The sequence below is a fragment of the Hemibagrus wyckioides genome, linkage group LG05 (genome assembly GCF_019097595.1).
Source record: "Hemibagrus wyckioides isolate EC202008001 linkage group LG05, SWU_Hwy_1.0, whole genome shotgun sequence".
In the NCBI taxonomy this organism is placed as follows: Eukaryota; Metazoa; Chordata; class Actinopteri; order Siluriformes; family Bagridae; genus Hemibagrus; species Hemibagrus wyckioides.
The window spans coordinates 14,767,001-14,790,738 of record NC_080714.1 but is presented as its reverse complement, the minus strand read 5'-3'; the positions used below and the strand labels follow the sequence as shown (position 1 = coordinate 14,790,738).

Here is a 23,738-nt window from a genome sequence, read left to right as displayed (position 1 = left end):
AAATATTTGCAAGTATTAGCTGACGTTCCCACGATTTGCTTGCCTTTCTTAATGTTGCGAAATTATGGAGCAATGCGTTCATTGCACCATTTAACTCCATACTTATTATTGCACCTAGTGGTTAAAAAATCTAATTCTAAAAGCCTATTGGAGAAGGAATCACTCTGCCCCGTCCTTGCTCTGTGAACATTTTCAGTAAAAGAGGAGCAATGGACAGATAAGGCTAGTTTAAAAATAGTCAGGCATCACAAAGAAGTCAGTCTAACACAGTTCCACAAACATAAGTGTGAGTGTTTCTTTGATGTAAATAGCCATTTCTATGATATACTGCAAAGACCAGGAGACGGACAGCGGGATTATTGAGTGGATAATGTCTAGACCATAAAAATGTGTGTGCACTAGTGGTGGCTGTTTTTGGGGGTTAGTTTCAGGTGTTTTGTGTAGTTTTCAACATAGACTATTTTCAAAAGGCTTTAAACGAAAACTTTTATATAGAGCTGTGTAATATGTGACATGCACAAGCCTTACTGTATATTCAGATCAAACATGCACAAAGTAAGTGTTAAATATATGTAGATTGTATTTCTGTGGTCAGTGTAAATGCAGCATAGAAATGAAGAAATTCTACAAACAATGTTTATCTTTATTTGGGTTGACAAACGCGTTAAGGCAAAAACAGTATAAAAAAGCAACATAATTTCATGGTACAGTATAGTTGACATTAAGTAAAACCTCATGACTGAAAGGATGAACCAAACTACAACACTGACATATTTCCAAAGATGTGCTTGTAAACATATTTAGGTAATGCAGCACGATTCAAGTAATAAAGTGTACTACTTTATCCATGTAAGTGAGGTTGGATAGACAACCATACATTGCACTGAAAACAACTGTACATGAGTTAGTATTGATTGCTTGTTAAACTATGTACAAAATGTACATCACAATAGTACTATATGGCACTGAGACATGTTGAGTAACTTTTTTCACTGAACACAATACAGTCAATTAATGGCTATTGCCAGATCAATTTCATGTTAATAGGTTAATGAAGACAGTTCCACTGTACAGTCACTTGTAATCTACTGCAAATCATCCTTTAGCACATAGAGGTTATAAAATATCAAATACATTCAATATCATGGTACACAACATTACATGTGCATTCTACCAGCTAGATGTAGCCATTTATAGGCAGAGTAATTACAGAAAGGTTTACATGTTTGTCTTTTATTACAGGCACCCAAAAAGCAAATAGCATATTTTACAAAACCTTATCTCACCAGGGTAATGCCATTACATACTTATACAGTATTTCATGTTATTAGCACTGCATTGTACCTCTAATGTTACATTCATTCATTCATTAAAAAATGAAAGTAGCCTCACATGGAGGCAATGAATAACACCATGGAATTGATGTCTATGAGTCCTTGTGTGAGCCAGGAACATGTAGTTTGAACTCACATCTTCCCATCATTCTCTGCAATTGTAAAATGAATAATCAGTATTCACAAAACACCTGCTAAGCAGACTGTAGCTATTTCCAGTCAAGCATTAAGGCCATACATACCACAAGAAGTGGTCTGTGTGGTTGCCACTTGCTGACTGGTATACATTGCTACTGTACTCAGACCTTCAAAGATGGTTAAACCAAAAATTAGAGCGGAGAGCCTCATTTTCACACCAAGCAACCAGCTTTTTAGAAATATTAACTGCAACCAAGGTTCGCTTAGCTTTTCTTTTCACCTTGAAATTGGTCATACTGCCCCGACACAAGAGAGTAGCTCATGCCCAGATGAGTGTGATGATGTGTGTGAAGGTGGTGAGCAAATGGAACAGTTTCTCTCTCGCGCTCTGTGTCCCTGTCCTCCTGTTCAGTACCTCCTGGCTCCCCAGGCTTAAGGAGGTGAAAAAAAGCTCTGGATGAAACCTCAATTGAATCAACATAACAGCATAGGTTGTGTGAATAGGAACTTTCAGAAGACACTCACCACAGGACATTTCCCATGGTATGGATGGCTATGAGGTGGCAGCAGCTCAATGTCTGTAGGGTCAGAAACTGACTTGCTGTGCTGCATTCCAGTTGATTCCTCCCTCTCAGGTGTCTTTCCATATAGAGGATAATGGAAACCTGGCAAATATAAAACTTAGTGATTGATGAAACATATAAAAAGAAACAAATGCACGTAAAGAGAAAATGTTAGGAAATCCATCCTACATTACCTGGATAGTTGTGCACCAATGCGGGCGACATCACACTAAATGATGTGTTATTTGTCTCACACAGATGTAGGTATGGGTAAGAGTGCTGGTACTGGATGTAAGACTGTTGAGAAGACGACACAGCCACTCTTGTGCTCTGTGGGTTTTCAGAGGTTTCACTAGGTGTCTTTTCCATTTCAGCTCTGGTGCTCTCCTCGATGTCCTCAGAAGGTGTCTCACAATGTACATTTTGAAGTTCAGCCTCCAGTCTGGGCTGTGGCTCAGGAGACACATGCCAGTCTTTCCCCTTGTCTGGGCCTATTTCCTGAGAGACCTTGTTTACCTCTTGATTTTGCTGCTTCACATATTTGGACTGAAATGAGTGGCTCCAGGACTGTGATTCTGAAGCCTAAACCCAGAGGAACATCTACCGTCAAACAGTTTAGGGTTTTACAACCAACGCAATCAAACATCTACATTGGGAAGTCCATTGTCATACAACAGAAGTGATTGTTAGTTTTAAAGAATAATGAACTTGAATTTGAATAACTTGAATTTAATATTAGTTACATCAACATCAGTTAGGCTCCTCAGGGCCCAATATTATACTTATTACATCATACACAAATTTAAAATTCTATGAAATTATACCTAATTCAAAGACATTTCTAAAAATGTTTTACAAGCACATTTTCAGAAAATGTGTAGTAATGTCAGCGACTTACATTTAGATATGTTACATTTGTATCCACATTTGTTTTTGCATTTTGACATTCTGAGTTGAAGTCTTCAGACTCCTTGTTAAGCAACTGGTCTTTTGTTAGTGACATAATAGAAGATTTCACCTGGGGTTGCTGAAGAGATAACTGTTTGTCCAACTCTACATAGATGAAACCGGGTTTTGCACAGCTGATTTTAACCGAGTTTGTTCCCTTATGAATGGCCACAGATGATGTTATCATCTGTTTTGTATCCTCTTTTGTTCGTTCTTTCTGCTCAGATCCACGTCTGGCTTGAACTCTGCTATGTTTGTTGCATTGTACATCATCACAGCATGTTTCATTCTGCTGCCTGTGATTGTTCGGAACCATCAAAACCTTCTGGTCTATAGGAGCATTACGAGTATACTGTCCATAGTACAAGGACTGAGCTAAAGCAGTTTGTGTTTGTGTCATAGCTAATTGAAGCTGTGACTGAGAACTGGAATCAGCACTTGATTCTGAGGTTTTCAGATCCTCGCTTAACTCTCGAACATCCTCCTTTGTTCTAGCATAAGGTGTTGAAACCTTTAAGAAAGCAGCTGAGTTTCCTTGTCCAGAATGCATGTAGCCTGGAAGACCGTAAGATTCATAGCCATGGCCATGAGTTGATGCCTGAGTTTCTTTTCCCAGGACTGTAGTGACAGAATTAATTGCAATCTTGGAATTGATATTTCCATTTAGATTTGAATCAGGAGCTGAGTTTCTTCTTGATCTAGAAATTAAACCACCATCCTCTGCCACATCTGATATGTCTGAGTATGCTGGACTGTTGGTCTTGGTGGTACTACTGTCACAGTTTGAAAGTGTGCCCGAGTCCATTCTTGCAGAGCTCCCAATTGAGGGACTTGGTGCATTGTCAGTAAAAGTGTACACCTTGTCAGCCTCAGCTCTGATACTTGCCATTCGACTTTCTTGAGTTTCACTAAGACCGTTAACAACATCCTGCTTACTCAGGTGCTCTTTTAATAAGCTTACTGGTAAGTCCTTTCCTAAACTTTTTATATCATCAGCCTTTATGAAAGCAGGATCAGCTTTTGGACTTCTTGAATCTTTATAACTTCTATCCTTTAGCCTGTGCTTCTCCTTTCTTCTATTTTCCTTACTTACCACTACGGCTGCATTTGCCATATTAACTTGTGCAACAATATCCAATTTTGGCTTGATGGGTTTCAGTGAGAGATTCTTAGTTTTTGTGATAGCAACAGATGGTGAAGTTTGATGAGAGGAGCCATCTGTGGCTTTACTAGGAAATGTAGGAATAGCAATAAGCTTTGGAGGTGCAGGTGTAGTAACAATAAACCTGTTGGTCCTAGTTTTGGCTGAGCACCTTTCAGCTACTCCATTTTCCTTTTTAACTTCCCTCTTATCAATGACACCCTCCGCCTCAAGTTTGGGCATTTCTATAGATGAGTTACGATCAGTAATAAGGCAGTTCTCAAGGACTACAGACATGTTTGATATAAGTGGCAGATTGTTTAAGTCATCAGTGGGTCCCTCTTTGCCTATTACATTCCTTCTTTGCTTAGAGTTTGCTGTGGGACTGTGATCAGTGGTGAGTAATAACTTTCTGTTCTTTAAAGATCCACTAGAATTAAGCTTATACATGGTTCGTGGCTTCTTGGAAATAATATCGAGATTCTCACTGGAATCAAGGGGCATGTTGCTGAGTGATTCATCATAATCAGAAAGTCGGTCCTCACTCTCTGCCTCAAACTCTTGTTTGCTGTTGCTGTCCAAGTGTGCATGTGATTGGTGATAGCGAAGCCCATTAATATGCTTGTATTTCTTGTTGCAGTTAGGGTGTGGACAGTCAATTAACATTGGTGAGGCACAAACCTGGTCCAAAAACAATGGATCAGATTTCCCCTGTGGAGTAGATGGAGCACTCCTAGATTTGGTGCGAATTCTTTTTCCATTTCCATTTCTAATGTCCTCAGAAACTAAGGTCAAATCTAGATCAGGCGGAGCTTTGCTTATCCGTTTACCACACATAAGTGAACTTGACTTAATGTCCTCTACTGAAAAGTATGTAGGGGTCCTACAGGTACTAAAGTTTAGACTTCCTCTTCTCCCTTTGTTGCCTATGCCCATGCCACGTCTCTTATGCGTCAGTCCTCTTATCTTCGAGAGGCCAGGTTCTGTCACAGGCTGATCAGACACTGCCAATCTCATCCGTTTACCACGTCCCCGCCCACATGTCATTTCAGAATCACTTATTGGAGACTCACAAAACCTATTGAATAGAAATTAAGATCAGAATGTCTGCATTAATGATTAAGACAATACCAAACACATTTGTTTAACCTTAGTCTAATAAAAGAGTGTATTTTTCAGAGATTTCATCTATTTGTATATATACTATAGACTGTATATATATATATATATATATATATATATATATATATATATATATATATATATATATATATATATATATGAAAATATTGAAGTGTTACCGAGGGGGAGCCCAGTCATGCTTGGTACAATCTAAGAGAGTTCCAACATAGGTCCTTTTTCTCCATGTCACATTCACAACAAGCACCCCTGAAGTCAAGCAATCAGACAGAAATAATAACCAGCTATGAGTCATAAATTGCTTACATAAATGTCCAAAATATTAAAATAGCATAGCATAATAATGCATCATTATGCTATGCCTTAAGTGTTCTTTCTCCATTGATTTGGTCATGATTTATAATGACTTTTTCTATAACCTGACTTATTTTCTTCATATTTTGATACACAGCCTAGAATATATGTCATTTCTTGTATATTATTTTGCCTGGATTCACTATGTGATTGATCTCAGTTAGAGTTGTTAAGATGGTGTTCTAAAATTTTAATTTGCTCAATCAATATTCAGCCAGTGTCTCCACTGCCCTCAAATGCTTAAACGCTTTAGTAGGTGATTCAGTCTCCCAGCTGCTTTGTAAATGGAGCCCAGTGGTATGGTTCATGGCAAGACTTGTGCATTGTCCTTTTACATGTATTTGTCACACACGATGCACAATATAAGTTAATTAATCACATTGTTTCATCAAATTTTATTTACACCTATTTTATGAAATATGAAGGATATATTATATGTCTCTGCTATGAAACAGACTCCTCAGGGATATCAGATTAGGGCAATAAAATTATTTTATTCACATTATGCAGCACCTTTAAAGTAACAATAATGCAGTTTTCTGTAAACCAGTAGCTCAAGTACTTGTCCTTACCTTCCTCTGTTTCATGCCACACAATCCCTTCCAGATTTACGCTTGTTCCTGGTTGACACGGCTCCATGTAGTTTGACTCAACAGCTCTTTCAGCTTCTTGTGTATTGGTCCCCACTGACCTGGTTTTTATACTTAACTGATAAGAAGAGAAAAGAGCAGGCACACAGTGGATATTGCAGTATGCTTAACTAAAATCCTTATGTATACAATGTGTGTAAATACATGTGAGTGTAAATATATACCTATAAATATCAATCAGAACAATGTAGACATATAGGAACAATAGAAAGCAATGATTAAGGGGGGGCTTCTCACTCCTCTCTATATTAAAACAGTAAATACCACTTGAAATCACATCAAACACACACACACACACACAGTGCTTTTGTCCAAATAAGAAGGAGTGATGCTGCTCAGGTTTCCAATAGCAACAGCCATGGAAAAAAAATCAAAAGGGATGTCTAACAAAATACAGAGGAAATGGCTGACAACAATTGAATACCTAGAAGTGATGTATTTATAACCAACAAACCCTTGTTTCTTTCTTTTGCTGAATAAAGCTATATATAGAATGACCGATACAGGACATCATACCTTGGTTGGAAAAAGCATTTTCTCTTTGCTTATGAGAGGTCCTTTATCGCAGTTTATACACACACACATACACACACCCTTACATTCTTTAAAAACCTGCAGTGTATTTAACAGTGAAATTGCTCATGGCAGATTTTTATTATGATGTCGCTCACGAGTAATGATGACATATTTGGCAGTATATCAGCCTGCGTGATTGAATTATCTATTACACTCATTAACAGCCTGTGATGAGATGTGACCGACTGCACAAATCTAAAGCCTAACGTTTGTCTATGACTGTCAACAAACAGACGCCATTCATGTTGAACGATCGGAGATTGGCGCAAAGAAAGCAAACTAACGAGGATCGCTGGCAGTCTTACCGTTTTGTGGTTGGGCTCTCGCTCGCAGCTCCCTCCATCCTCATCCACAACAAAAGCACTAGCCCTTATCCCCTTTGCGTCCATTTCGTCCCTGTCCATGACCGCCGTTCCTCCGTTTGCACAATAGCACGCGCTCTCTTCGGTCCTCCCGAAAGAACGAGCATTCTCGAATTCAAATCCTTCTCCGTGCTTCTCTTTACGCGTCCGCACGCAGTCCTTTTCTTTTTTAAGTCCTTTGCTTTGATGTTTTCCTCTCTTGCCCTCTTTGCCTTTGGCGCAAGGAGCGTTTGCATCACACGAATTCATTTCGAATACCTCTCCGGGGCGTCCTTGAGCCTCACGCCGCTTAGCGATGCACACTTTGGGTACCGCGCGCGGCGGCGGCTCGAGCGACCGTGATTTGTCGCCGCCGTCGCTCGCGCATGAATTGCGCCGCTTCTCTTTGAATCTCCTCACCTCAGTACAGAAATTGGCGGCGGGACTCACGAGGCCATCGAACCCGGCGCTGGTGCTTTCCGCTGCAACACCGAACGGCAGATCCTCCACGGGACTTTTTACGGTCAGAATGCGATTCATCTCCGATTTCCTGCGATCCTTTTCCAAATCGGCTTCCAGGTCGATTATCAGATCGCCGAGTCCGATCTCCCAATCATCGCCGCTGTCGTACGCATCAACTCCGTTTGCCTTAGTTCTCTGCCCAGCGGAGGAAGTGACTGACATTCTCCACATTGAATATCTGACAGATTCGGTGATGAGTCCTAAATCAACAGGATGGGAGGGTATTAGGTATTAATGACTCATTGTTATTTCATGGTAAACAGCGTACGCCAAATTTCTTGGCACACCTGACCCAGTGTTTACCTGGTGTTAGTAAAGTTTTATACGTTTCTCATTAAGGGTCATTCCACGCGTGTTTAACACCATTAAGAGTGTATAATTAGTCACTTCATTAGGAACACCAAGGGGTGGCATCGGCCCTCTAAAAATCTGATGAGCCACCCCAGGTGCCCCCTCTCAGAAGATTTGTTTTTTCAATTGTCAATCACAGCCAATGTGCTCCGGGACACAAGGTGGCGGTATACACTGACGTTGCATATATATTTTGGGATATAGGGATATATATTTGGGCTAGCTATGTAAAGAAATGTAAAGAAGAATAATCTCTCTCTCTCTCTCTCTCTCTCTCTCTCTCATGTATGCGCATCAAGTGACATTGCAGATGATAGGAATATATATATATATATATATATATATACACACACACATATGTATATATACTGAGCACCAAGGATCAAAATTTATTACCAAGGACACCAGACCTATCTAAAGAAGAGGCCACAGATTTCGTTTGAAGCACCATTTACAGTTAAACTTTCCAAGGCTGATTTTGGTGCTCACTCCAAAGCTTTCTCTTTTACTTCACTCTAATTAAAAAAATGCTTGTCTCCTACTAGTGCTGGTGTTTAACTGTGTACACACACACACACACACACACACAAACACACACAAAAGATAAAAAGATATATATACACTTTGTGTGTACAGTGCCTGAAGCATACTGGCAAAGGCTACTGTTTCTTGTTTTGGAAATCATACTAGTAACACAATGATGCCACAGACTGTATAACAGACAACTGCAGAAGCATGCTCTCTCTAGATTTTATCTCTATGATCTCGAATGATCAAAATGTAATACGTCTTGAATTTCTGAAAAGAAAACCTGTCCTGATTTTGGTGACAATGCCATGAAGAACATATATTTATATTTATACATTGATATTTTACATTTCATGGGTACAAATGTGTTGCATCTGTTAAGGCATGATTACTTTTAGTAACTTCATTCAGACTGTAATATTGACTATAGATTAAAATCTATACACAGTTAAACATCACATTCAAATTATACAATTAAACTGAAACATCACACAAAAGCAATAATGTTGTTAAAATAAACACAATTATTTAATCAGTTCAGTGTTGCAAATACAAAACAATATCCATTCAGCAGTACTTTGTCTTGGAAAACAACCATGTAGATATTTGTTATGCCTAATAAGTACAAACTGGGTAAATCTGTTATAACTGTCAGCTTACTGTCAAGTGACATTGTAGGTATGAGGAATTGTGTGAAAACCATTAATGTAGGAATAGAATGAAACAAATTATTACATGAATGCAGGCTATTTTCTACTTACCATCCTGGAGAGAGTATAAACAAATAATAGCAAATATTTTATGTTCAAAACTCCATCAGTGTCAAAACATTTCCTTTGTAGTACTCTCATGCCAGTCTAGGTCTTAAAATTGCTGCAAGACAGCATACTGATCAGCTCTTATCAAAAAAACATTTCATATGCCACCAAAGAACAAAAACAAACAAAAAAAAACACTCCATATAGCATACATGTTTGTTGAACTGGCTACACATTTTCAATGTAAAAATGGAGAAAGATTTTGCAACACTGGACATAGTCAGCATCCACCATACCAACACTGTACTGATTGTGATGGTGTCCTCTCTATGTAAAATGGCATGTCTGCATTTTATGAGTAGAAAGTAAGGACACTTTGATGGTTTCCTCTTACAAGCAGAATTGGTGGAAGACCATTAGACAGGGTTTCCAGCCAGCACATGTACAGGGCACTAGAGACAGTTCCTTTCCTGGCAAGTGGCATGCTCCTGTGAAACAAAATGGGAAGGGAATACACAAATTAACCATTTTGTTTTTAATATATATAAATATTAAAACCCTTTATATTAACCCTAATACATTTATTTTAAACCCTTTAGCTTAACCCAGTCATATTTTTGATAATTTGCTAAATATCCAAAACATACTTTTGAGAAGTAGTTTTGGTTCACAATTTTGTTGCCAGATACCTTAGCAAAGTCTGAATCAATAATGATCAAAACATGTTCTATATTTCATGTTCTATATTTACAGAAAATATGACTGCCATTTGCCGATCATTTATTTCTTGGCCATGTCCTACCCCTTAATCAGTCTAATTAAATAAACGTGATATTAAATAACGTGAAGGGGGTGCTTTAGTTTCGGTTTCTAAACTAAATTGTATTATATCTACATAATTGTCCACCAGCATCTTTTTGCACATGCTTTAATTACTTTTGGCTAAAATGTTTTCCACTGTCTTAAACTGTCTGAAAAAAATACTTTCTCAAACTCATCACAGGCCATTCTTCTGATGAAAATTTGTCATGAAGTATGGAAAGTAGCAATTAAAGAGACAACCATTTTGTTCAAGTCAAAATACATTATATATAAAATAAAAGAGCCTCTGATGGTGCACGTGCAACAACTTTTTGGTGCATGGTAATGGAACTGTATAGAAATGATCTGCCTTCCTGTTTTTAATCTGGTTTTGGTAAGTTATTAGATAATTTTCACTTTTATTACAAAGGAATTTGTTGTGACATCCTTTTGTTACTCAGTGGCTTTGCTTACATTCAAATATTTTCAGCAGTTGGGTTGATTTTTTTCCAAAAGTATAAAGCACTTTTCTCATTGTCGGGGGAAAAGTGCATCTTCTAATATAAATAAGCAATTTAATAAGCAATTTAAACCTTTTTAAAAAGCATCATTCATATATTAAAGTGCAGAAATCCATGCAAATTATATGATTTATAGTCAGGGAATTTTAGATTTACATTTTTTCATTTCACATGTAAATTTTTGTACACACAAAGGATATGAACATTTTCTGAAATCATGGAATTTTTAATGAACACCAAATATTTTGTATAAATGCCCTTTGAAGGATATACAAATAAATCTGTTCATCTCCAGCTTGATAACTGAGGCCCATTATCTATCGATAAAACACAAATATAGTGTGATGTTTTTGACAATCTTCTAATGGTACCAATATTAGGTTTGGAAATATTAAAGTTTCCCCCCTTTTTAACAGCTTCTAACCATTCGGGGTAACACATGCTAATATTTTTACAAATCATTAACATACTAGACACCCCAAAAAGGATTTTCTTCCTTTTTATTAGGAAAATTAAGTTGTAAGCTGTATGTGCTCTGGATTCCATGATAAAATCTTCATATTTCAATAATTGCTTCTGTCCTTCATGTTCATGTTTTTTTTCTTTCTTTTTCAAAACACTCCAAATCCAAAGGCTCAGTTTTAAAGCAGGGTGCTTGGGCTTTATGTGGCAAAGCAGTTTTGAAGTCTTCATGGCCTTGTTTGATAGCTGCTTGCCACATATTATACAGAGTGGGCTTGAAGCATGTGGATCACCTGTTGCAATAAACCCGCAATTTAGGCTTTCTGTATTTTTTTTTAATTCAACTTTCTTTTTATTGGCAGTCTTGGAGCTGTGTCATCATTGGGTTTTGGAGCTGTGTCACCATTGGGTCTTTCCATATTTTCAAAGAAACTTTCCAGCAACGTGTATTTTTTGCTCTTTTTTGCGAGGGGTAATTGTAGGCTTAATTTCTCAGTTCATAAAAAACTGTGACTTAGGCAAGTGCAGGAAAGAGGCACAGAGAGAAGTAGCAATTATATCCAAAATAAAACACAGACTGTGGTAATCAATAAAATGGAATTAAAATTATTCTCCCTTTGCAGCCTGGTACCAAAAGATCTATGGCTTGGTACTGGTCTGTGGCTCAGTGGTTGGTGACCCCTGTTGTAAGATGTTTAGCATAGGTGTGAATATCACAGAATGAAAGCTAAAATTCTGATCTAGTATTCAATGTACAGCAAAAATTCTAGCCCATCAACAATGTCTAGAGTCTCCTCCACATGTTGCTTAGTTAGAAATGTACTGCATCAGGAAGCCTCTAGATTGTAGAATACTAAATTCTCCCAGTGGTATGAGATTGGTAGTGTTCTCTGGGCAACATTCAGGGATGAACCCTGAACCCTTAGATGAACCCTATTACACATGACACTGTTGGTATATGTTGTCCAGGTGCTTGACACTGCCCCTGGCAGATATGCAGGGTGATACAGAATGCTACTTACAAATGTTACTTACTTTTCTCACAGCTTTTTAGTTTGGAGAACCATTTTAGCGATGGTCCTACATTACATGAACATATTTTTCTATAAATTTTAATCAGCTATATAATATTTACAAACTGCTCTCTTTCATTGTTTAATCAACTTTTTAATTCCACTTACTATAGTCTTTTTGACTCAGTTGGTCTCCTGTCACATTCCATAGACATGTGGATACAGCTTTATTTTCTGGGAGTTTTATCTACTTAAATATTTAAATTGTCTGAATTGTTATTTTAGTATTCACCCTAATTACTGATTTTGATTTAACAGTACTTGTTACAATACAGCTCTGTATAAGTGACAATGTTATTTGGGGATCGAACAGCAGCAGACAATATTGGCTATTCAATAAATAAAAAAGATGCATGACAGAGTTGTTGGAGGGTTGTTGGCAATGTCTTATTCCTTTTTTCAGAATCAACAATTTCAGAATCAATGTATGTGCATGTAAGGATCTAGATATATGATGTTTGCCGTATTTAAAGATATGTGTCTTTATTCAAAGAATTTTTCAATTCAATTTGTTTGTATAGCACTTTTAACAATGGCCATTGTGTCAAAGCAGCTTTACAGAAGTATAGAAACATAGAAAAATTATAAAGTTTAAAGTTATGTTACTATTTGTCCGTATAATTTTTCTCTAATGAGCAAGCCTGAGGTGACAATGGCAAGGAAAAACTTATATGAAGATTATATGAGGAAGAAACCTTGAGAGGAACCAGGCTCAGAAGGGAACCTCATCCTCATTTGGGTGACACTGGACAGTAAATAACAACATGGTAAATAGTCATTTTATTGCATGATCTATGTAATTCCTCCCACTCATGACATTCAGTATGTGTAAAGTTTCATGAGTGGGAGATTTGTTTCAAACCTGCTCCATTTGGGGCTGGTCAGTCTGCACTGTACATTTCTGGTTGAAAGTAACTCAAAATTTTGTGCTTTCTTTGAAATTCTCTATAGCTACTTAGACATATACTGACAAAAATGCAATTAAATATAAAGAAGAAGTACTCACATGACAATGAGGTTTGCTATGCTTGAGTGCTCCTTTAGCAATTCATTCAGTCTTATTTGACGATTTGTCTAATTTAAAACAAAATTAGTATGAATGTACAGAGATACAGATATGTCCATGTAATATCTATATAAATCTGAAATGGTTCTTATAGGACTTTATAACAAATTATTAAATGTAATGATTAATAACAGCAGGAATTAAATGAACAAGAAGAGATACAGAAGAAATACAATTTTATCATTCAGCCTCACCTTGGCCTTGTACAATTCCAGTTCATTATCAGTAATCCTCCACGGTTCCTCAGCCTTCAACCTCTCAGCATCCTCCTGCTCCATATCTTCCTCCTTCAGTCTGTAAGGCTCAATCATCTCCATAAATTTTTCTTTACTGAAATGAAGGGGTTATTAGGCCACTGTCTGGCAGCTACAAACAGTACAATTGTTTTTTCTGCATCCCTAAATTATTCTCAGCTTACTTGTGTTTCTGTGGCTTTATGTTGATATCTCCAAGTACATTAATGTCAGAGAAGTCAATCCTGAACTTGCTCAGTAATGTAGCCATTCTGGAATCAGAATCAGTGTTATTAATCATGTAGGATTTACTTACAAGTTTTAAGTCTGTGAAATGGTAGAATTATAATGGTAATCTATATCTTGATATCTAAATAGGAAAGTATATTAGTATGTCATCATCAGCCACATTCTGATTGTTCTATAAACAGAAATAATAGTCTTTTTGTGATACAGTCCCTACACTGGAATTAGCGAGCATATCTTGCTTGCTCATTTCCTTGTCCCATAACAACAACAGTCTAAACGTTTGTCCTTTTTCCACTCTTGTTTAGTTGAGGAGTTTAAAGATGATAAACTTTGCACCCTAATCCTCTGTTTCTAGCTAATAAGACTAACTGTATTGCTAAATATGCACCACTTTAGGTTGTACTGTAGTAATTATTTTCTCAAACCTTCTCAAAGTATTGTATTTCTGGGCAGAATGGTGAGCTTTTTGTTTGTCCAGTGGCCAAATTGCTTGGGAGATGAGCATGCACATAATGGAAGATGCAATACAAGAGAAAAAGAATAGTCCAAGAGTGAGCACTTGAATGAATGAATGAATGAATAAATAAATAAATAAATAAATAAATAAATAAATAAATAAATAATCAGGTTATACATGATTACCTAATAATTAGGTTTGTTTACACAAATTAAATGCTTAAGTCTGCCACCACACTATTCCTGCAAACTTAAAGTATACCCTACATGGGACACCGGTCCACACACAAATTCACACCAAGGAGCAGCAGGGAGAATATACACAGAAACTCCATACATCATAAATCATCAGAAAATGATTTTGAGTCTATTAATTATTTTCCACATATATTGCTGAGAGAAGTTCATATGAGAATTCATTTTATTAAATTTGATTCATCTGTTGTTTCAAGGGAAATTTTTAATTATTATTTATAAATAGTTTTGCTTACAAGTCTAGTATCTTATCGAGTCTGTGTTTGCACTTTGCACCCAGTGTTCCCGGAATAAGCTGAAGATGACTGAATAGTGAGATTTGCTTATATTTATGAAGTGTGCTAATAACCATGGAATTAGCTCCATAATAGCTTAACAACACTGCAATAGGTATAGCTTGTTTTAATACATAATATGGCAACTTACGCTCTGCGGTCATGATCAATCCTGTTTATCTTTCCACCAATGAAGACACGAATCTTGCAATCCTTCCATTTTTTCTTGTTAGTTAGCAAATATGGTATCAGCAGTGTCAGACCTAAAATAACAAGTTAATTTAAATAAAGAAAACCGTTATTAAATAATTTAGTAAACACTCTGGATAATATGTAGATATTTTTTTTTAACTATTAAGATCTATTACATTAACATGTTCCTTAAGAGTTCCTTAAACCTACCTCCATCATCGAACAACCACCAAACATCAATGGTGCCCTTGCACTGTTTCTTTTTGAACTGCTGACTAGCTGCCAGCAGCTTTTCATCTGCAATGCTAAGCTGCACTGGAGGACTCTTGGTGTCTGGATGCATAATATGAAAATTAAATATTCTCACAGGAAGTAAACAGTTATTTGGCAGCTATAAACAAATTCTTCAAGTTCATTCACATATCTCTTTTTTGCAACTGAGAATTTTTTTTTTTTACTGCAGTTGAGAAATTAACGACAGGCAAAAAGTTTAAGAAAGATCATTTCAGTGAGAGTTGACCTCTGATAATGAGTGGACTGCTTTGACCACTGGTGATCTTAGATGATGGTTTCAAGGAATCATCTGTATCTTTTCCAATGTTAATAGCCACCAACAGCTCTTTCATCCCTGGAGCTTTCTCAGTTGAAGACAGAAATTCATCTGTGTGAAGGTCAGAATAATCCAATGTTAAAACCATTGGATTAAAATATTCAATTTCGACTTGAGGTAACAAATATGTTTAAGTGCCTATTAATATTATTATTAGTTAAGTAAGGTATGCACCTTGGCCTTGAATATGGGAAATGTCTAAACCCTCCTTTAGCCTTAAGATGACCACACCATACTGTAGGTCAAAAGCATCGCTAAAACAAATAAGGAAAAAACGGCACTTATTTGAAGAAAACTGATTTAAATATTTACAGATGAACTGTACAAGAAGTAAAGGTTGTTGATCTTCTATTAAAACCTTTATCTAAATTCCAAATACAAAACAAAATAAATCAAACTAAAAAAAGGTTAATATGGAATATTTGAAATTACTTACTGAATTGTGTTGATATATATTTCTACATCTTTCATTTCACCATCCCTCCAGTTGTTTTTAAATCCAAGTATCAATGTGTTTGGTTTTAGACGACCCAAACCAGAAGCCTTCGAATAAAATCAAACTTATATCATACTCAGGATTAACTGATGTTTAAATTAAATTACAAGATCATTGAGAATTGTTGAGGCAAAAGAAGCATTTTATAATCACAGGTCTAGGATGCAAGCTTTTAGTTAGCTTTAATATGCTTGTTTCAGCTCATGAAGAGTTTTAAAGTACTCAGTATACAGAAATAGTTTAAGCAGGTACAATATAAAATTTCTAGCGCCTGGGGACCTGAGGACAGTGAGGATCAGTCCTGGGAGGATCAGTTCTGTGACACTGAGCAATAACATTTTAATTTCACCAGGACCTAACAAATCAATGTAAAACTGTACTTGTAACAGATATTGGGCTCCTTGTCTGAGGTCCTCAGCAAACACCGGAGTATAAAAAGCCTTGATCCGTTTCTTAAGAAGCCAGCGTTGATAACGCACTTGGTCATTCATTATGTCCTTATAGTTTGGTCTTCGGGAAGCCTTAAGAAAAACAAAAAATCATAATGTGCTTGTCTATAAGTATGTCTAAAAAATACTTAAAACATTAACAGTAACAATTAACAACATGAACAAGTTAACAATTTAACAAGTTAATAACAATTTATTAACAAAGTTAATAAAATTAAGGTTTGTGTTTTTGGTGCCTACCATACGAACATGGCCACAGACCATTAGCCCCATGTTTTTTGTGAAAGCATGTACTAGATGAAGTAGTGCTGGTCTTGCATTTGGAGCACCAATCATTACAAGACACTGAGGTCTAGGGGAAATTTGATGAAAACATAATTGTTGGTGTGTCTTTACTAGTTATTTTGTCACAAACAGGATATAGACTAAAATTCAACATATTTAGAAATATGATCACCTGAAGTTCTTGATATGGTCCTCTACACCAGTGAGATGCAGACAGTGTGACAGTGCCTGGTTGTACATGAGAGCTTGTGTGGAAGAGCCCCAGTTTACATCTATAATGGAAAAAGCCTTACTGAATATCTGACTATTTTCTATGATTTTATCATACATAAATATTTTAACCAATTCACTATGTAATACGTAAAAGAAAAAGTTGCATACATTTCATAGTTTCTATATAATGCCTTAAAAATGGTCACTAATGTTAGGTGGAATACCTGGTTTCTTGTAGCTGACATAAATATAGAGTGCCAGGACAATGACATTGGTAAGGAGGGCAGCCCACCAGTTGATTACAAACATAACCACACAGCACAGCACAGCTCCCGCCAGTGATACCCACTTATTGTAGTATTTAAAACTCGGACGCCATCCTGATTGGTTTAGGTTAAAAATAAGAGAACACAGGAGTCAGTCACAGCCATAATAATAATGATGCTCATCATGAGTAAGAAAATGTAAGTAGAGTACTGTAACATACTATTACATGTTTGTATTATAACATACTATTACATGTTCGTACTATAAAATACTATTACATGTTTGTATTATAACATACTATTACATGTGTGTTATAATAACATACTATTACATGTTTGTATTATAACATACTATTACATGTTTGTATTATAACATACTATTACATGTTTGTATTATAACATACTATTACATGTTTGTACTATAACATACTATTAATTCTTATCTTAAAACTAGTGTTGTAATTACAACATTGTAATTACAAATGCTTCTTCTAGCACATTTGCTCTGCTGCACTCACCTGGGGAGTTAGCCAAAGATGCATGGAAGACAGAGAAATTGATCAAGGCATAAGAGGCCAAGAAAAAGTTGGAAATGATGGGAGCGATAACATTTAGCTCAGCTAAGAAACAGTAACACACAACAGTCAGATCAATTAGTCCATTGTGAACCATCATCAATAATATTAGAACAATGTATTTGATAAACATACCAATTAGTATAAAAGCCAGACCAATGATGAAAGTTAAGACATAGCCACGCAGAGGTTCATTGTTCTTGCCATAGCCTTTAGCAAAAACCCGTAAGCCTGGGTAAATGTTATCCTTACACAAAGCCTACAAGGAAACACAGAATGCCTTCATTTTAATTCAATTTAAAACATGAAGAGTTTTTTTTACCAAAACATACCCGCTGTGGTTTTCATAATTTTTAGCCTTGGCTGGAAAGCTAGGAAAAGCATACTACATGGTGACACCATCTAACATGGAATATTACTTAATTTAATCTAATTTGTTCTGTATTAGTTTCATAGTTGCTCTGTAGTTTGTAACATTCAAGCAACAATATGTACAATTCAACAATTCTAAGTGTTATTATTCCTTGATCTGCATGGATTGAAGGACCTGATATATAATGTGATGTCAAAGCTTAATTTAAGGGTTTCAGATATACAGTTGGTCAATATGTATCACTCATCTAGTCATTTGCCTGCCTATTAATATGAATGAACCATAACTAACATAAATATCTTGGCAGGAAAATGTCTTTTCTTGGCAGGACAATGTCTTGCAAAGTGCACCTAGACAATGTTGTGTGTACATTTGTAGGTGATTGTTTATACACGAAGAACGATGATGTCACCTGAAACACTTTTGGAGCGCTGACTAAAGATGCAAGAGCAGATGAGAGAGTTGCAGAGAAGATTCCAGCAGTGATAAGTGGTCCAAAAGCAGACACCAAACTCATGACCTATCCAAAACAACATAGTGTAACAGAAACATTTATGTAAAGCAAATGAACATAATGGTTCTGACTATGAGCTAAGAATCTAAGAGAAACTCCACACTAATTAAAATTGTTTATACACATCTCATACATTGTCCATGAAACTTTGAAGACAGCAACTGGCTTTTGAGGTAAGTGCTAGACAAACATGGGTCACCAGTCTTTGGCACTGCTATCATTACCCGCACTGAAGACACAGGAGCGGCTATAAATAAATTCAGATCTGTATATAGATTTTGACTATAAAATCAACAGCCTTTATTTATTACCCTTCTGTTTATATCAATCAATAAAGCATATAATAATAATAATAATAATAATAATAATAATAATAATAAAGGTTTGAATTTGCTATGTAATAATATTCAGGAACAATGAGATAAGTCTGAGATAAAGTCTTTTCTAGATTGGTGTTTTTTTTTTCCATATTTAGTGTATTGGTGCAGAGCAGTGATTAAGATTGGAAATGGTTGTACCTGGAAATCATTCTGTAACCCATACTTGCAGCCCCCTTCCTTGCAAATGGAGAAGTCATAACCAAGTGTACAAGCTGCATCTGTGCAGTTCTCGAGAGAGCCTATGATGGTGTCATTAGCATCACCTGTTGCCTCCCGTACAATACAAGATCCTCAAAAGAGAGATTAACAAGGGTCAAAATATGACAACTTTTTAAAGACAACCAATAGATATTAGAAGCAAAAATGATATCAAATATTTATTACCATTAGACACAGCAATTGCAACATACACAATCCCAGTAATGAGAATAGCCAGTAAAGTTCCCTTTGGAATAGCAGATTGTGGATCCTATAGAGACACAACAATTCTGTGTTAAAATCACTCCACACACAACGGTAATAGAATTAATTCATTTTTTAAAAAAATGTTTAGATTGATTTTGCATTGTAAAATCCAACGGTCTTATACTCTACCAACATCCTAGTTACAATGTATTGCTTGCTATGTTCAATCAAACCCAAAGTATTTGCTAGCAGTTTGCAGTTATCACTAATCAGAGACTAGTCTTTCTAGGGAGACCATGTATAACATTATAACTTCTTTTTTTCCAAATACAAACATGTCACATAAATATGATTCTACATGGCAAATGAATAAACAGTATGTGAAAACTTTTATACCACATTTGTAATTAAAGTTTTTTTGCAAAACAAAAATGCATAAAATTGTATTTGCTTTAACCTTATTAAAGGCTCAATGTCTTAAATTAATTTGTTTTTTTAATTAACAATGGCAGAATGAATTCCTGTGTGCATTTGCTCTTGACTTTCTTTGCAATCAATAAAAAAGGTCTTGGGATATGGAACACTACTAGTGAACTTGATTTTTTTTTTTTTGCATTTAACATATCAACACAAGCATGCAAGTAGTCCTGATTCCTTTTTAATGTCAATTTTTCAATAACATTGAAGGAAACCCAAGCTTACTAATAGGTCCCCTGAGATATTAGCTCCTGCTAATATGCCAGTTGCAGCAGGAAAGAAGATGGCAAAAACAGAGAAAAATGTTTCCTCATCTCTGAAATCTGGACCCATGTTCTCCATCATAATTGCAGCTGTGAAGAATATGAAAAAAAAAATAGATGAGCTTTCGTCATTCATTGTACACTACAAGATAAATAAATTTCAAGTAACTTCTATTTAAAGTGGCATGGAAATATTTGCCTTATAACTGCATTTTACCAGTTATAATCAAAATTAAAATAGTCCTAACCGTTATAACCAAAGAAGCCTTTGGGCTCTTTTGATTCCATTGGGATGAATGAACCGATGAAGTAGTTAAACACTGCTGCCACAAGAATTATCAACAGCACAATCTGGGCCTGTAAAAATAGCCATCAATCAAGCTATGACTAAAATCTTTAAGGTACACTTAGGTCAATATTCAACATTATTGATCTACAATTTTGCAGTTGACACAATTTTATAATGCTTGTAGTGTGTTCATCAGTACCTTAGCCTCCCATTCCATTCCTGCCATAGATATACCAAGCAGCAAGATGATGGTAAGGGTGCCAACTATACGGATGTCATTGATCTCATCTGTTATGAGAGCATCTACACTCTGCAAGTTTGATAATTGATCATTAAATAATTACAGATGCATTCATCATAAAATTCATCCTTAGATTAGTTAGTGTTATTACTAACCATTTTTTCATCTACCTAAATATTGTAGCATACTCACACCAAGGAGCTCTACCACAGTTTCAGCAAAACCCACAACGTACATGGCAACAGCAACAGCATTTGCAAAGGCAAAAATGAGGCCAATAGATCCACCAAACTCTGGACCCAAACTCCTAGATATCAGGTAATATGCCCCACCTGTAAAGACGATAATGTATGAGACTCCAGCTCATGTTAATGTACTAACATCTTACACAATCATTTACATATTTCACACCAACTGCAGATGTATAAAAATATCTGAGGAAAAACCATTCTAACCTCCTCGCACAAAGCCATTGGTGGCTATTGCTGAAGTGGAAAGACCAGTGATAGTAGTCACCAAAACCGCCATTAAAATGATAGCACAGGACAAAGCTGGGGATAGAAGGAATTTTTTTTTTCACATTTGCCTTGTTGTAATAAACATTTAATAATTATTGACTGAAGGTCTTTTAGTCTTTCAACAGGTTACCTATGCCAGCTTGGCCAACAATCCATGACATACGAATGAAGAGCATCACTCCCCAGATGTTCAGCATACATCGTACCTGTGGAGATTACAGATAAATGTCCAGAAAGTTCATAATGTTGTGAGTCAGACAGCCACTGCTGGGCCCTTAAACAGGCTGTACCCTGCTTCATGTGTAAGTTTAGCTGGCTAACATGCAAGCTATGAAGCCTATTCTTCAAATTTGAAGCTGGAATTTTAGGACTACAAATCCCCCAGGATGTAATATACTAACGAGGACACCCTTTATCCAACCAAACTTCACTGTGCCCCCTTTGGACTCAGGCACATCCTTTAATGCAGCCTCATCTGCAGCTGCTGGCTCTTCCCCATTTGCTAAGCCATCCTCAAAGGGTTCCTGTGGATAAGGAAAGGCAATTTTAAACACTGGAATATTCTATAAATGAAAGTAACACTAGTAAAATAAAAGCATTATTGAGTTATGACAAATGCAGTTTGTTCACTTTATATTTGATATTAAGTGTGATTATTTTGCGTTTAGAGTCACATTAAAGTGGAAAAAATTGGAATTTCACAAGATAATCTGTATATGCAAACAATATTTATATACAATATTCCATATACATTATAGGGCAGTTTTAACTTTTGTTATGTTGACTTGAATCAAAATATAATGTAATAATATGTATATGACAGAACAGTCACTGAGAATCTTACATCAAAAAGTGTTTTGTGCTGTTTACTAAACAGTGTGTGCTTGCAAAATATGTCACATCAAGTCAGATCATGTGATAATATGCCACCCTAAACAAGTCACATTATCTCCCCAGGAGGGCACTGCAGCTGGCCAAAGCAAGGAGACACTAGGCCATTGACATGGACGTTGGTTAAACATAGGGTTATTGTTATGGGTCCCTGTGTTCTGGCCAAACATCCATGGTGCAGCGTGGAGTGGGCTTGGGAAGAAAGACCATTGTCTAAAGACAAGCGTGTGGGTAAGGTCTCTGACATCACACGGCCCATTCAGTTGGGAACAAACATGCATGCAATTTATACAAGAAAACACCTACTTCACTGGAATGCTGTAGTGTTCATTCTTAGATTTAACAAGGTGTATAGTTATATAAATAATAGGTATATAGGTACAAAGGTATATAGGTAAATTAAGTTATTATTAAAGGTGTGTAACAGCAGATATATTGAAATCATGAAGCTAATGAAATAAGAGAAAGCCAATAAACCAAGGTTATGAAGATTATTTTACTAATCTTAAGGTATAGATTTATTTTTTTGTTTGTTTAACTTTTTTTAGGTCACTATTTAGCTAATCAGAAATGAAAAAAGTAGAAGAGAGTAAATAAAGCTGAATTAGAGACTTTGTCTAGGTAAAATTTCTTACTTTATCAAGCTCATCATGAAGTTCGGATAGCGATGGCCGAATAAGTTTCTCTCCCAGAGGCGCCTCCGTTTGCCGGTAGAAATCAATATTTGGTACCGCATCGATGGTGTTATGGCCGAAGGTTCGCAGATAATACGTGCTGGAGTGTGTGTCAGAAAAATGGCTAAGACCACCTGTAGAGGAGTGCAAACTGGCTTCGCTGCGCACCGTGTCGCCATCAAACGGCACTTCTGATGCTCCATCTGCAGGAGTGCCTGATGGATCCAAAAAGTTCACAACGCGAAATCGACCTTTGGCCTCTTCCCCAGTTCCAGTCGACCCCTCCGCTGTTTTACCAGATCTCGATGCTGGCGGAGTTTTTGGTGCTCCACTCGCAGCAGCAGCCGCCTCTGCTACGCGATCCACCTGAAACCGGCTCGAAGTCGTGCTAGTGGATTTCAGAGTTGGTTTCTGGCCTGATGGAGGTGATGATGGTGGATCTGACATGGTGAAGCAGTGGAATTAGATGCCACTGGTGGCTACTCCTGGCGCACGCTGTGCTGAATGACCTAAACGCTGGGATTCGGTGGAACGCGTTCACACGCGCGCGCATCCACACGCTGCGAAGGACGTAATTCATGAGCTCGTGACTCATCAAGCTGGCGCTCCTCTCCAGACTGAGAACAAACTACTTCAAAGTGAACATTTCAACAAGTGTGCAAACTGCAATATTACACTAAATTTGCTCACCACATCACTTAAACATATCATAAAGCTTTTTTCATAAAATAGAAGTTAAGCACTTAGAAGTTAAACACTTCACCAAACCAGTTTAGCTGTTCACGTTAGCCCACGTGTGCTGCTTTTTACGTCTTAAAAGTGATCACATGACAAATAAGGTTTTAAATAGGATTTTTATACCAGGACTAAGTAAAATGATAAAACATACCCA

At 36.6% G+C, this 23,738-nt stretch overlaps 2 protein-coding genes across 3 annotated transcripts; both read right to left on the bottom strand.

The window, feature by feature from the left end:
• Window positions 1-629: 629 nt before the first annotated feature.
• On the bottom strand, window positions 630-8,162 carry znf608 (zinc finger protein 608). Of its 2 annotated transcripts, XM_058388954.1 has the most exons (9): window positions 7,150-8,162; window positions 6,191-6,326; window positions 5,426-5,513; window positions 2,934-5,202; window positions 2,230-2,617; window positions 1,998-2,137; window positions 1,753-1,903; window positions 1,577-1,639; window positions 630-1,486 (listed from the first exon to the last, which is right to left on the bottom strand). In XM_058388954.1, the coding sequence occupies exons 1-9, from the start codon at window positions 7,876-7,878 to the stop codon at window positions 1,467-1,469; spliced, it is 3,984 nt and encodes a 1,327-aa protein (XP_058244937.1). In that variant the 5' UTR covers window positions 7,879-8,162; the 3' UTR covers window positions 630-1,466. The 2 variants fall into 2 exon arrangements, with proteins under 2 accessions (XP_058244937.1, XP_058244936.1); XM_058388953.1 differs by having other exon boundaries at window positions 630-1,639.
• A 930-nt stretch (window positions 8,163-9,092) lies between these two features.
• On the bottom strand, window positions 9,093-23,495 carry LOC131353526 (solute carrier family 12 member 2-like). The gene is made up of 26 exons (XM_058390627.1): window positions 22,808-23,495; window positions 21,683-21,805; window positions 21,412-21,487; window positions 21,219-21,314; window positions 20,956-21,095; window positions 20,722-20,832; window positions 20,482-20,590; window positions 20,196-20,323; window positions 19,473-19,557; window positions 19,227-19,378; window positions 18,607-18,714; window positions 17,957-18,080; window positions 17,765-17,866; window positions 17,205-17,360; window positions 16,940-17,039; window positions 16,723-16,834; window positions 16,414-16,554; window positions 15,974-16,080; window positions 15,712-15,791; window positions 15,448-15,588; window positions 15,138-15,260; window positions 14,887-14,998; window positions 13,686-13,772; window positions 13,462-13,597; window positions 13,208-13,275; window positions 9,093-9,832 (listed from the first exon to the last, which is right to left on the bottom strand). Exons 1-26 carry the CDS (start codon window positions 23,291-23,293, stop codon window positions 9,697-9,699), a joined length of 3,339 nt encoding a protein of 1,112 aa, XP_058246610.1. The 5' UTR covers window positions 23,294-23,495; the 3' UTR covers window positions 9,093-9,696.
• Between the last annotated feature and the right edge of the window lie 243 nt (window positions 23,496-23,738).

Bases quoted from the DNA above. Each gene is read 5' to 3' on its own strand.
- znf608 (XM_058388953.1), bottom strand. From the start codon at position 7,878: ATGTGGAGAATGTCAGTCACTTCCTCCGCTGGGCAGAGAACTAAGGCA. The intron at 2,618-2,933 runs GTAAGTCGCTGA...CTCTGGGTTTAG, and splicing joins CAAATGTAACATATCTAAAT to GCTTCAGAATCACAGTCCTG. The intron at 1,640-1,752 runs GTGAAAAGAAAA...CCATCTTTGAAG, and splicing joins GCAGTATGACCAATTTCAAG to GTCTGAGTACAGTAGCAATG.
- LOC131353526 (XM_058390627.1), bottom strand. From the start codon at position 23,293: ATGTCAGATCCACCATCATCACCTCCATCAGGCCAGAAACCAACTCTG. The intron at 20,833-20,955 runs GTGAGTATGCTA...TCAAACTTGCAG, and splicing joins CTGTGGTAGAGCTCCTTGGT to AGTGTAGATGCTCTCATAAC. The intron at 15,261-15,447 runs GTCAACTCTCAC...TTATGCATCCAG, and splicing joins CAGTCCACTCATTATCAGAG to ACACCAAGAGTCCTCCAGTG.